The sequence below is a fragment of the Pristis pectinata genome, chromosome 3 (genome assembly GCF_009764475.1).
Source record: "Pristis pectinata isolate sPriPec2 chromosome 3, sPriPec2.1.pri, whole genome shotgun sequence".
In the NCBI taxonomy this organism is placed as follows: Eukaryota; Metazoa; Chordata; class Chondrichthyes; order Rhinopristiformes; family Pristidae; genus Pristis; species Pristis pectinata.
The window spans coordinates 94,471,828-94,487,216 of NC_067407.1; the positions used below are offsets into that span (position 1 = coordinate 94,471,828).

Genomic DNA, 15,389 nt, shown 5'->3' on the forward strand with positions numbered 1-15,389 from the left:
TTCCTCTCTAAACATCTGCCTTTGAAACTCTCGTCTCCATTAATTTGCTCTTCAATGGCCTACTCCTTTGGCCATCTACTCTGTTACAAAACCTGATGTTGAGTTATATTTGATGACGTCATGCAATGCACCTTGGGATGTTTTGTTACACTAATGCCAACACAAAAGCTCTCTCTGTTAATTCTAATTAGAAGAAGCTGTTGTTCTTGTTGATGGGGGGGGGGGGGGGGGGGGGGCGGGGAGGAATTTAGGCAAGGACTTTCACCACAAGGTTGCTGAAGTTCCAATAAATCTGCTTCAGTCCAAGACAATATTCTGGCAGTGGCTGATCATTGTGGTTTTGGTTTAGCTGGATGAAAGTGCAGGTCAACAGGCAATGTATATTGATCAGGTAGTGTTAAAGTACTGAGAGAAATGTAATCAGTGTGAATCAGTACACCTTAGGAACCAAGCAGTTTTGTGCACATTAACACAAGGGAAAATATGGAATGCAAATTAAAATACTATTTTGATCACAATAGATTAGCTGACCTTGATTAGCACTCGTCGTGGTTAAGCAAGTGGAAGTCTGAAGCAAGGTTGGAATTTGTTACCCTTAAGATTCTGATTTCTGAATTCATTCTTTTAAAGCCACCATCCAGAGTCCTGCGGTGGTGATCTAAACATTGAGGCCAATCAGAAGTTAATTAACAGAAAGAACTTTTGTTAAATGACAGCTATTTACCTGTTATCCTTGCAGATTCAGAACAACTTACAAATTGATAGCTCATTTCTTCATCTAGTGCAACAACATGCTGACCTCAGCATTGTATAAATGGCCATGTCACTTAATTTTTCAAAACAAAAACAATGAAAGGGGTAACTCATTTACAATTTTCACAGAAAAATGGGGAGTTAGTGAAAAAAAGTTCCATATACAAGCTGCAATTTCACTTTGATCTTCCTACAATAATCCAACTAATAAATTTTGAATCTGGTGTTCAAAGACAGATACTTCAGTGTAGGGATACATCATTGCAGACAGCAGGACAAGTTGAGAAGGCCATTTCAAATGTACACAGGATCCTGAGCTTTGCAACAAAAACAAGGAGATATGCCAAATCCTTATAAAATATTGGTCTAAGTGAACTGTTGTTTCCTAGATGGAAGGTGCAGACAACATGTATTAGAATGGTACTAATGACAACCGATTTCAGTTATGCAGAGAGTGGAGAAACTGGGATTGTTCCCCTGACTGCAAAGACAGTTAAGGCAAAATTTAATCAAATGCTCAGAGTTTAAGAGTTTGATACAATTAAATAAGGAAAAAATATTTGCATGAGCATTAAGGTTGGTACCCAGGGAGCACCCATTTAAAATTGACCATTTTAAGTTTAGAATAATTAGAATAATTCCCTACAGATATAACAACTTTAGTAGGACAGCAGACACCCACCTGTGTCATTTGGGTTTCTTGGTCAGTTTTGATCTGCAAGGTAAAGACTTGAGTTCTTTAATTAAGTCAGAGTGTTCATTTTGACAGAGATTTACAAAGTCAGTCTTCAAAGGCACAAGTTCTAATAAGTAGGAACAGTCAGAGGCAAGTCAAGTTATGAAGCTTTCTGTTCTGGCTGTGCTCTGCAGACAGAAGACTATCTCCTTGAAGCATGCTGTCAATGCTGTAGCCAGCCTCTCTCATCTCCCTTGAGATGTCAGTGCCTCACCATTAAAAGTCATGGATTATCTTGGTTTGATTGTCTTTTGCTTGCACATGAGGTTCAACACATAGGCCCTTTCAGAAAGGTTCCCAAGTCCCATCTTTAGATCAAAGATCTCAAAGTTCACAGTTCCTCAGTACTGCCTATCACCTTTCTCTACAAGTCTGCGGTTTGCCAAGTTTACTCTAACCTCTTACCCTCATAATTCTGTATTAATTTATCCTACACAAATACCAGCACCGAATACAAATGATTAACCTTTCAAACTAGCACAACAATACGCTGGTCTTTTCAGTGAAGCTTTCCCATTATGACTTACAGTTACAATTTGAATCTTAACAAAGAAGGTAATAACACTCACACCAACACGCAAAGGATCACATTGCAGCATTATGCAGAACAGAATAATTCTCCTTCATGTCCTGACCAAATTGTAAATCAACATCAATAAATTAGCTGGTCATTACCAGCACAGTCTGCTGTATTTCTTACATTATGATAGTGACTATATCTCAAAAAAAAAGATACAAACGGCTATGAAGCACTTTGGAAAATTGTGAAGCAGAGATATAGGCAAGTTGTGAAATTAGATCTTTCGTTCTGCCCCAGTGGTGCCATGCATTTTTTCCTCCTTTTTCCCTATTTTTCCTCTGGACATTGTGCCTCCCCTCTTTATTCTGCCACCCATGTCAATTGATAAATGGGTAAAAGAGGGCGACCAAGGTTGAAACCACAGAACCTGAAGCCCCAAATTGGCCAGAATTGTGGAAGTAGTATGACAGAGCAGCACAAAATTGTGAAAGGAAGCTCAAGTTTGTCAAAATCGTAATAGTTCCCTGCTGAGATGAAATGGGCAATTCATATGAACATACATCCATCAGTCTAGTGAACCTTTGTTCCACTACCTCTCTTGCAAGTACATCCTTTCTTAGGTAAGGAGATCAGAACACTGAAGTTAGAGTATCACCAAGGCCTTGAATGCCTTTAGGAAGACATTCATACTCACATACTCAAGACCTCATGCAATGAAGGACAATTTACCATTGGCCATCTTAACTGTTGCACATTCAAGTTTTCTTTCAGTGACTAATTTACAAGGACACAAAAATCCTTTTGCAGATTAATTTTTTCCCAGTTTAATCACAAATTAAAGAGTATGGTGCCTTTGGTTCCCCCCCCCCCCCCCACTGAAGTTGATAACTTTACATTTATCCACATTACGTTATACTGCCATACAATTGTCCACCCCCTCAACCAGCCTAAATCACCTTGAAGCCTCTTCGTATCCTCCTCATAACCCAAACCAGTTTCGTACTGTCAGAAATATTACATTAGAAATAGTACATTTGGTTCCTTTATTCAAGTTATTCACAGTATATCAATAACTTGGGCCCAAGCACAAATCCCTGTGGTACCATATGAGTCACTACATCCCACCCTTGAGAAAAGCCCATTTATTCTTTCTCTCAGTTTTCTATCAACCAATTTTCAATCCTTCTTCACGTAGTGAGACCAGACTTAGAGAGATTATATTCCAACTGCCATGTCCTCACCCATTTTTTTAAAGCTTTGCTAAATCCCCTTGAAAACTTTCTGCATCCTCCTCACAACCCAATTTATCACACAGCTCGACATTTTCAACATATATGGATATTTTACACCTGGTCCCAAATCATTGATATCAACTGTAAATATCTGCCACTCACAGCACTGACCTGTGTGATACCAAACTATCTAAAAATGACCAATTTATTCCTACTTTGATTAACCCTAATAGTCAATCCACACCAGAATATTACTCCAACCTCTCATGCTCCGATTTTGTTGAATAAGCTTTTATGCAACACTTTTTCAAAAGACTTCTGAAGGTCTAAAGACACCACATTCACTGTTTGCCTCTTGTCAATTCTGCTAGGTACAAACATAAAAAAATTAACAGATATGTTAAAACAGGGATTTCCCTTTCATAAATTTGTAAGGACTGTGCCTAATTCTATGAATATTTTCTCAGCACCCTGATACCACAAAAGAGGTATGCATTTTCCCTATTGCTACCATCAGCTAACTAGTGTGCAGCTTTCCATTTTCTCCCTCCCTCCTCAAAAAAGCTGGGTTACAATTGATACCTTGTAATATTTGGGAACCATTGTAAAGTTTATGAAACTTTGGAAAATGACAACCAGTGCATCTAATTTTGCCAAAGCTACCACCTTCTAAAAATTGGATGCAATTCAAATACTAGGGGTATATTGTCTTTCAGTTTCATGAATTAATCCAATAATTTTTTTTAAATGCAAATTTCTTTCAGTTCCTAGAAATGATCTCTACTATTGGAGACTGTGTTTGAATTTGTTTAATTTCTCCAGCATTTCCCTCTTCCAAGATGATTTTCCTGCAAGAGACAACATTAATTTTTTTCTTTTTTTTAAGAAAGAATAAACTATCCTTCAAAGCTTTTATAACCTGTTTATGTTGCAATTTATTCTCGTATTTTACTTTCTCTTAATACCCTGTAAAGAGCCATGTAATAATAATCAGATCACCATTTTTTTTGCAAAGCAAAAATTGCAGATGTTGAAAAGCTGCAATGAAAACAGAAAATGCTAGAAAATCTTAATCAGGCAAGCAGCATCTGTGAAATAAAGTTAACTTTTCAGGTCAATGATCACATCAGCACAGTTGGTAAGGACAACGACATTAAAGTCTGTATTTCCTTTGCTGACCTGAACTGTAAATAGGTTCTGAACAATATATAAATATAAAATTACAAACACTTCCATTAATAGGAATATGAAACATTGTTTGTGTCACTTTGTTTATTTTATGCCATCCATACTGGAACTTTGTGTGGTCACCAGCCAGTGCTCATCTTCATTAATTCAAGGCAGCAGAGCCCCAGTAAAGCAGTCATTTTTTTTCCAATGTGTTCCAAGTATTTAATTCAGTGAATGCTAATCATTCAGTGAATGCTAATCATTCAGTATAACTTCTCAAATTATTATTTGAGCAAATCACTCATTATGCGGAAAGCCTTTTAGAAACACTAGGCTAGGTCAAACTTGATCCAGCTGCCACCTCTATTCTTGTCCACTTGCCAAGCAGCTCTGGACAACCTGCAGACCTCACTGCCACAGCTGAGTCTCAAGGCAAAGCAGCCGGTGAGCACCAGCTAAACCTCAGCTAACGAATCTTGAGGACTTGTCCTTGGAGAAGTGAAAGCCTTCTGACAGCTCATTGGCTTTGAATACTTTTTAAAAATGTCTCTGATAATCAGGAACATTTGGAAACAATTCAAATAAGATATTAAAAAATATTAAAATTGAAATAATACATTTGCTTTAAAACCAAAATATTAATCAAATATTAATAAAGTAAAATTTGAAAAGGAACAAACTACCTACTTTGAATCAAGGTCAGCAACCTGATTCACATGAATTGGGTGCCCCTCCCAATATCAAGCATCCCTGGTACTCAGCTAAGAAGCTAGAGGCAAATTGTATTTGGTACCTCAGCTCAGGATGTTTATGTTCTACCCCTACTCACATTGCTGAGTCCAGTGACACAGCTGGAGGGTCATGTGTGCAGATATTTGACTTCCAGCTCATTTCTAATAATCCTCTGAGAGTAGATTAAACTTAGGCGTCCAAGATCAAGATTGATTGAGATTGGGTAATAGGGAGATGGTGGCCCCCGTGGGAGGTTTAATGGTTGAGGGAACACATTTAACACCTTGGGCAATAAATGCAAGTGAGATGTGAGAGAAGTTTTTGTATTTGCCTCTCGGGGCTGTGCAGACAGAATCAGAAAGGAAATGAATCTCCATCTGAAAGAATAATCTTGAGACATGGGAAAAGAACTTAAGAATGAAACTGATATGAGTGTTTCAGAAGGCACTGGCATTGATTAATGGGCCAAATACCCACCTTCTGTGCCATAGCAATTCTGCATTTGCTCCTCAAAAGATGATGCCAAAAAAGATATGATACTAAACAAGTATTATTATGTCGTGGTGATGAACTCTTTTGCAAATGGCGTGAGAATGTTAGCATTCAAAGTATCTCCTCACCTGTTAGAAACACAACCTGTGCAAACATCACTAGGAAACTAAGACTGGTTTACAGTAAACATCACACTGTGTTGTATAGCACTGTGCAAAAAGGTCATCAAAACAGAACAGTTTCCATCCCAAGTGTACGAAAGCCATCTCAGAAATTAGCTTAAGGGAAAACCTTTGAGTTCTTGTTTTTCTTCGAATTTTTTCCCTTCTAATTTATTTTGGAGTTATTTCTGGTAATAGTATGTACCAAAACACTGCAAGTTACACGAAGCCTTGATTTGTTGTATTGTCAGTTTTGAGGAATCATCTGGCCACGACACAAACTTTAAGTTCCAACTTCTCCTATTTATTGAATTTGCTTTTGGTATTGGGGAAATCACTCAAACTCTGCTACTATTAAGTGAGCAAAATAATTTAACCTTCAATCCTTTTTTCATATTGAGAATAGCATGATTAACGAAATGGAAAAGTAAAAGAAAAACTGGCTTGGAGGAATTACTTTGTGTGTTTAGATAATGATAAATTTATACCATAAAAGTGGAGGAATTAATGTCAAAACAGATGGTAAAATAGAAAACATTAATATGAAAAAACACCATCTTTTTGTTACAATACACCACTGTCAATGACCTTGAAGTTGATAGAACGTCAATAGCCATTGTTGCAACTGTACAATAAACAAAATGCTCCAGGTACAAATTCTGGAAAAGAACATTCATTAAGTGGCAAGCACCAGTAAGAGAACATACAGAATGACTGGAGTGATCTAAGGTCAGCAGTCATTTTCAGACTAAAAGTCTTCAAAAATACAAATAAAACCAGCCTCTGAGGAGATATTGACAAATGTTCTGACTAGCATCAATTCATTTCACAATAAACATCACTAAAAATGCTCTGATAATGAGACTAATTCAACTTCTGCCATAAGGAAGAGGTTTTCTTTTCATTGACTCCAATACCAATTTTCCCCAAACGGAGTCATGAGTCTAGATGGGAATAATGCTGTTGGTCAGATTTACTATGAAATAATTGATGGGTATGGAAGGCAAAGGAACCAAGATATTCTTTTTGGGTCTTAAAAATATCTGAACCACTTTGTACCATACAAATTTAAACAAATGACCTTTGTTCATTTGAGAACTCTGAAAAGAGCACAAGACGTTTCATGTGTAATGTAGACAGCCAAGAACTGGCTGAAGGAGAAACAAATTATTTGCTATTTGCAGCACAAAGTGCTGCCCAAGGCAGTTCACAAAGAAAACAAAGAGTGCATTGGGGGTAAATCAATTTATAAAATGCTTAATGTTATTAGCATAGGGATTGAAAGGAGTTTCCAGCACTATATTGCTTTCTAGAAAAAAAAAGTATATTCTGTATTTCGTGAGCACTACAGGATTCAGTGGATGAATACAAGATAGTGGACAAGAAACGGTTGTGATTTGATCAGACAAAATGAAATCAAAGCCACAATAGGGTTTAAAATATTTACCATATTCCAGGATACTGATTGCTGTCAAAAACGTTTCACTGACTACTTCTGTGAAGAAACTAAAGGGACAATACCTTACGATTGACTGGCACAGTCAATAAAGGACAATGAAAGGTGGGACAAGGACAAGAAGAAACCATTTAGCATGATTACATCTCAGAAAAAAAACATGAATAATTTATAACTTATTCCACCTGCCCTTTCCTTCCCACCTGTATCCTTTGACACAGTTGGCACTGCCATCCTCTAATTTTACCTCTTCATCATTGTTCAGTTGTGCAGAACTCAGATAGCCTGATTCCATTCTTATCTATCCAGTCATAGGCAGAGAATCACATGCAGTAGTCTCTCTTCTGGCTCCTATGCCACAATTGTGATGTTCCTTAAATATCTGCACTTCCATTTGTTATCTGTGCACTGCCCTTAGCAATACCATCCAAAACCAGTTGGCTCCACCTGTGAATTGGAACCACCTTTTCTGATTGCTCCACCCTTTAAATTGTCATACTGAATAAACAGAAATTTCTCTTAATTAAACAGCAAGAAGACGAAAGCCAATGTTGTCATTCTCTAGTTATGAATTCTGTCTCTCCCCTAGCTAATCACCTTCAAGTAAACCAGACCACATGCCACCTTCCTCAGAAGTGCTGTCTTTGATATCGCATTTGACATGAAAATGAACTTTCAGCCACATAGCTGGATAACGAGAAAGTCCACAAACTCCCGCTTCTGTAACAATGCTGTGGTTCAGTTCACCTGCTGCTAAAACTTATCCATGCCTTTGTTACCTTTTAACTTGACTACTTCAACAACATTTCCATCATCTTCTTTGTCTTAAACTCCCTGAAACTGAGGTCAGGTCCCCATATTAAATTTTAATCAAACAGTGTCTACCTGACACCCATGTTTGCTGATAATCAATGGCTCCCTGTTATGCAATAGCCTACATTTAAAGATTTTCATTCCTGTTAACAAATTTATCTATGGCTTAAACAAATAAAAAGACTGCTGGAGGAACTCAATGGGTCGAGAAGGGGTGGGGGGTGGGGGAGAAAGGAATTGTTGACTTGTCGAGTCAACACTATCTATGGCACTTGGTCTCTCCCTGTCTTCAACTCTGCAACTGATTTCTGGGCTCTTCCAACTCTGGCTCTCAAGCTTCTCAGTATATCATCACTCCACCATTATTGTCTTACACTCCTTAAATCTCCCCCCCTTGCTACAATCTCTTTCTTCCGATAAGATGCTTCTTATATAAAAAAATCTTCCAACTGACCAAACTTTTACAATCTGACCTTAAAATCTTCGACATAGCTCAAGTCAACTAGTTGGATAAAATTCCTGTTTGGGATGCTTTTCCATATTAAAAGGGACTAAATTATTATAAACAAGCAAGATGGAGGTCTTTTGGAGAATGCCAAGTAAGGCAAGAAGCAGCACTAGGGTTACCCAAAGGATGATTCAAGTCGATAGCCAAGGAGTAATGATGAGCAGGAGTATACTGTTAACCCGATTTTGAAGTCCCACTTCTGTCTGCTGTAAAATCACACAGCGCCACAGGTTAATTCAAATGCATTTATTTAGCAATATCTCGCTAGGGAGAAACCTCCTTACTCTCAGGTAGAGTCCGCGGCGGAGTTCTCCGAGGTACAGAGGGGGGGAAGACAGTAATTTATACAAACATTGTCACGCACACTTTAATGAGCCAGGCGCCTCGGTTCTGGGTTGAGCAGCAAAGAAACAAAGGACAACTGCAGAGAAACAAAAAACAGCATCGCACCCAAGGTTCAGTTAATCGGTTTGCAATCGAGAGACACAGAGAGGTATCGCACTCATTGTTTGGGACAGCCTTGCCATTTCCCATTAAGTGCGACCATCATCCTTATAGTTTAACTTGATTGCAAGCCAATTAAGTCCCAGACACAGCAATTATCACTCAGCACCCAGCCCAGAAAAAGTGGTTTTGCTGCTCTGGCCTGCCAACCACCTTTTTAATCAGTATTTCGTGTAGCCACAGTTCTCATCAGTTATAAGATATGAATAGTTATAGCTTATTAATCCTTTACTTCCTCAATACTACCTAAGAACACAAGTGAAAAAATGCCTGGGTGACTGGAAGGGAAAGAGAAAAGTGAGAAAGGCTTAAGGAAGAAAAATTTGTGACTGTAGCACAGAGATAATGCTGGGAGTGGGCATATTGAGAAAGTGCTGATTATGATGAAACATGCATTTAAACAACATACCAATTCTCAGCATCAAGGTTCATAGACAGCTGGACAACAATTAACAAATAAGCAATTTCAAAGCACAGTCAGCATGTCACTACCTTATATGAAAATAAGATGACTGAAAAGTAAATACATGGGAAAACCTGAGAAGTTTAGGCAAAATGGCTTACCATACATGTTCAGATTTTTTCAAAGGGATTTTCATTCAAATAGAACAGGTGCAAAAATATAATTCTGAAAGTGTATTCACAGTACTTAAATTAAAGTTATCATATTGAATATTCCATGTTAATTCTGAACTAGAGGTAGGAATTACCCACTTGATCACAGAATGACACAGCACTGAGCAGGGCACCTGCCACATTCACTCTGTAGTGACAAACAATTTTGGTGGACACCCCAATCACCAGTGAGTTCAGCCTAAATACTAGTTATGGGAACACTAGGCATCGATATTTTCTGAAGTGGGAAAATTAAACAATGGCTCTTGTTCAGCATATGACAAACCCTGTAGGTCGCCGTGTACGAAATTATGCAGTTAAAACAAAACCAGATTAGCTAAAATTAGTGCACTTGCGTTCATTACTTTGTAAAGTTTCTTGAATTTGGTAAATGTGGATTAAATACACAAGATACACAGTCACTTAAGTCAGAAAGTAATTAACAATGCAATAACCTTAGAACTATAATTAGTAGAGATTCATTCCCTTGAGGGGGCAAGGGTGAGTGAGGTGACACTAAAGGGGAGAAATATTAATTTGATATTTTTGTACCTATTACCATTGTTGAACAGATTCAGGACTTAGAATGATGAATTTCCGGATACAAAAGAGATTAGAAGATGATGGGGACCACTCAGGAAAGTGCGCTGGAGATATATCAGATTTGATCTTGACCTTGAGTAGTGGAGGAAGATTGGAGTTCTTAGGAGTTGTTGGAGTCTGTAAGTGGGAATGCAAGAACAAAGGTTCAGGTAGTACTTTTTACCACAAATATTCCCAGCAATATCGAGTGGATATATTTAACTCAGGAAAGTGCGCTGGAGATATATCAGATTTGATCTTGACCTTGAGTAGTGGAGGAAGATTGAGTTCTTAGAGTTGTTGGAGTCTGTAAGTGGGAATGCAAGAACAAAGGTTCAGGTAGTACTTTTTACCACAAATATTCCCAGCAATATCGAGTGGATATATTTAACTCTTACACTGTGGCATCGTCCACAATACAAACTCCATCCTTACCTGATCATTCTTTCCAAGTTCCAACTCCACAACTGCAACTGGTGTGTTAATTTGATCCAGGTGTCTGGACTGAGTCTTCAAGTCTACTCTCCAACTGAAATTTCTCAAGCAGTTTTCCCATTTGCTCTGATTAATAAGGCATTCATGAATTTTAACTTTATGACTTTTCCAGAATTTGGTTAGAGCTAAAGCCTGCTCTGGTGTAATTCCTTTCTGTTTCTTGGTCTGTGCTGTTAAGAAGGCTTCCAGTTGGTTGAAGTCCATGTCTGCAGATGTTATAGACTGTTGAAGTAAAAACTCATATTAGACCAATAGGTTCACTCATCTAATATCAAAAGCTTTTATTTACAATTTTAAACTCTCACCACACAAGATTGCCAACAAGCACGTCAAGGTGATTAGATTTTTGCCATCATTCCACCGTGTCATCATTCAACTTTAACTTTAAGCACTTCTTTACAAAAGAACATTACAATAGGAGCAAGAATAAGCCTTCCTGTTCTTCATGCCTGCTCTGTCTTTCATTTAGGTCATGACTGATCTTATCTCAGCATAATTTTCGAGCACCACCCACGTTTTCCTCGACAGGCTTGAGCACTATCTTCCTATTCCTTTATGCCATGAATATTCAGAAACCTATTATCTCTGTTCTGAATGAACACAATGACTGAGCTTCTAATACCATCCGAGGTAGGGAATTCCTAAAGTTCACCACCTTCAGAGTCAAGAGATTCCCCTCACCTCAGTCCAATCAGCCTACACCTTATACTCAAAGTGTGCCTCCTGGTTTTAGACTCCTCAGTTAGGGGAAACATCCTCCTCAACCTTGCAAGTCCTTGAAGTTTGTACGTTTCAAAGGGATCCCCTCTCATTGTTCAAAACATACAGTTCCAGTCTACTCACTCTCTCCTCCTATAGTAAACCCACCATCTGTAGAACCAGTCTTACACTACAAATCTTCACTACACTACAAATCTTCACTACACTACAAATCTTCACTACACTACAAATCTTCACTACACTCACTCCAATGCCAAGTACAACCTCTCTTAGTTAAGGAAACTCAAAATTGTACATAAACACATTGCTTTTTTTCCAGTTACAGCAGCCAGAGCAGCAAGTGTTTTTTTTTAAAGTTATGTGATTGGTTAAGTGTTTGGCAACTCGGCCAATAAAAGGTAGGGCAAAGCGGAGTGGCCATTGTGTGAGCGGACCAGTGTAGGAGTGGGAATCTGAGGCTTTGGCTCAAGAGGCTTCGGCAAGGAAACACGGGTGAGTAGCAGTAAGAATATGTAAGGCTTTTATAGTGGTTAAATAATAAGACATCAAATTACAACTAATTAAATAAAGTAGGGATGCGGGATCAGGTGTAGCTGCATGATGTGGGAGCTGGTGGACCCCATTGTAGTTCCTGATGACCACATCTGCAGCAAGTGTTGGTTGCTCGAGGAACTCAGGCTCAAAAATAAATGACCTGGAATCTGAGCTTCAAACACTGTGACACATCAGGGAGGGGGAAGAGTTATCTGGATGTTGTGTTTCAGAAGACAGTCACACCCATTAGATTAACTGCTTCAAATTCAGTCTGTGATGAGGGACAAGAGGGTGTGATTGTGAGTGAGACAGATAGGGGGATCCAAGAGGTAGTGCTGGAGGAGCCTCAGCCCTTGAGCTTGTCCAACAGGTCTGGAGATTCTTGTTCCCTGTGATAATGAGAGTGGGGGCTGTAGGAAGGACGAGCAACCGCACTGTGGTTCAGGGAGTCATTCAAGAGTGGGCTGAGAAGAGAAATGTATTTGTAATTGGGGATAGTATAGCCAGGGGAATAGATATAATTCTCTGTCGCAAGGATCAAGAGACACAAAAACTGTGTTGCCTGCATGGGGCCTGAGTTTGGGACATCTCATCTGACTTGCAAAGGAATTTGGAATGGAGGGAAAAGATTCAGTTGTCGTGGTCCATATGGGGACCAATGATGTAGGTAGAAAAGGAAAGAGGTTCTGCTGAAGGAATTTGAACAGCTAGGGACCAAACTAAAAAGCAGAACCATAAAAGTAATAATCTCTGGATTGCTACCTGAGCCACATACAAATTGGCACAGGGTCAATAATGTCACAGAGTTAAATGCACGGCTCAAAAACTGATGTGGGAGAAGTGGGTTTGAATTTGTGGGACATTGGCACCAGTATTGGGGAAGGAGGGAACTGTTCCAATGGGATGGGCTCCATCTGAACCACTCTGGGACCAGGGTCCTGGCAAATCACATAACTATTCAGTTTATAGGGCTTTAAACTAAATAGTAGGAGTGTGGGTTCAACAGATTGGAAAAGTATACAGTAACAGGGAAGGAGAGTGCAGGAGAGGTTACTGAAGTCTCCAGAATAAAGAATAAAACAAAGTTCAGAAAGGGATAAGAATTTAACTTCAAGCAACATGGAGACAAATTTAGCAAGAAGGGTGGTGAATAAAGGACTGAAGGTGTTCTATTTGAATGCACGTAATATATGAAAATAAGGTAGACAAGCTCATAGCACAGTTAGAAATTGGCAGTTATGACGCTGTGGGCATCACAGAATCATGGTTGAAAGAAGATTGCAGATGGAAGCTAAACACCAAGGATACACATCCTATCGAAAAGACAGGCAGGTGGACAGAGGGGGTGGGGTGGCTCTGTTGGTAAAAAATGAAATCAAATCCTTAGCAAGAAGTGACATAGCATCAGAAGATGTAGAATCCTTGTGCGTAGAGTTAAGAAACTGCAAGGGTAAAAAGATCCTGATGGGAATTAAATATAGAATATTAGCCAGGATATGGGGTACAAATTACAATAGGAGCTAAAAAAAAAAGGCATGTAAGAAGGGCAATGTTATGGTGGTCACGAGGGATTTCAATATGCAGGGAGATTGGGAAAATCAGGTTGGTACTGGATCCTAAGAAAAGGAATTTGTAGAATGCCTACGAGATTCCTTTTAGAGCAGCTTGTGATAGAGCCCACTAGGGAAAAGGCAATTCTGGATTTGGCATTGTGCAATGAACCAGATTTGATTCAGGAGCTTAAGATAAAGGAACCCTTAGGAGGCAGTGATCATAATATGATAGAATTCACCCTGCAGTTTGAGAGGGAGAAGCTAAAATCAGATGTATCGGTACTACAGTTGAGTAAAAGGTAATTGCAGAGGCATGAAAGAGGAGCTGGCCAAAGTTGATTGGTCAGGGACCCTAGCAGGGATGACAGGAGTTTCTGGGAGTAATTCGGAGGACGCAGGATCAGTTCATGCCAAAGCAGCAGCATTCTAAGGAGGGAGGATGAGGCAACCTTGACTGACAAGGGAAGTCAAAGACACCATAAAAGTAGAAGAGAGGGCATACAATATTGCAAAAGTTAGTGGGAAGCTAGAGGATTGGAAGGCTTTTAAAAACCAACAGAAGATAACTAAAAAAGCAATAAGGGGAGGAAAGATAAAATATTAAGGTAAGTTAGCCAATAATATAAGAGGATACCAACACTTTTTTCAGATATATAAAGAGTAAAATAGAGGCAAGCGTGGACTTTGGACTACTGGAAAATGACGCTGGAGAGGTAGTAATGGGGAACAAAGAAATGGCGGACAAACTGAATAAGTATTTTGCGTCAGTCTTCACCGTGGAAGAGACCAGCAACATGCCAGAAATTTCGGAGAGTCAGGGGGCAGAAGTAAGTGTAGTCGCTATTACTAAGGAGAAGGTGCTTGGGAAACTGAAAGGTCTGAAGGTAGATAAGTCACCTGGACTGGATGGAATCCACCCCAGGGCTCTGAAAGAGGTAACTGAACAGACCGTGAGGCAGTGGTAGTGATCTTTCAAGAATCACTGGAGTAGGAATGGTCTCAGAGGACTGGAAAATCACTAATGTCACTCCACCCTTTAAGAAGGGAGGGAGGCAAAAGACAGGAAATGATGGGCCAGTGAGCTGACTTCAGTGGTTGGTAAGATATTAGAGTCCATTATTAAGAATGAGGTTTTGGGGTACTTGGAAGCTCATGATAAAATAGGCCGATGTCAGCATACTCTTCCTTCGGGGGAGATCATGCCTGACAAATCTGTTGGAATTCTTTGAGGAACTAACTGGCAGGATAGACAAAGGAGAGACAGTGGATGTTGTTTACTTGGATTTTCAAAAGGCTTTTGACAAAGTGCCACACATGAGGCTGCTAAACAAGATAGGAGCCCATAGTATTACAGGAAATGTACTAGCATGGATAGAAGATTGGCTGACTGGCATAAGGCAAAGAGTGGGAATAATGGGAGAGTCTAGGACCAGAGGGCACAGCCTCAGAATAGAAGGACGTTCCTTTAGAACCGAGATGAGGAGGAATTTCTTTAGGCAGAGAGTGATGAATCTGTGGAGTTCATTGCCACAGATGGCTGTGGAGGCCAAGTTATTGGGTATACTTAAAGCTGAGGTTGATAGGTTCTTGAATAGTAATGGTGTCAAAGGTTACAGGGAGAATGCAGGAGAATGGGGTTGAGAAGGAAAAATAAATCAGCCATGATCGAATAGCGGAGTAGACTCGATGGGCCGGGTGGCCTAATTCTGCTCTTATGTCTTATGGTTTAATCCATGTGCAGTCTCAATCACACAAATGTAGTAAAACATTTGCTCCTGTAGTTAAATTCTCGTGTAATAAAACCCAACATATT

At 39.3% G+C, this 15,389-nt stretch overlaps 1 protein-coding gene across 1 annotated transcript in view; it reads right to left on the bottom strand.

The window, feature by feature from the left end:
- The window catches only part of commd1 (copper metabolism (Murr1) domain containing 1), a 72,885-nt gene that overhangs the window by 26,405 nt on the left and 31,091 nt on the right, over positions 1–15,389 (bottom strand). Inside the window, exon 2 of the mRNA XM_052010842.1 lies at positions 10,710–10,991. Coding sequence (XP_051866802.1) covers positions 10,710–10,991 — 282 coding nt within the window. The remainder of the gene's footprint in view (positions 1–10,709; positions 10,992–15,389) is intronic.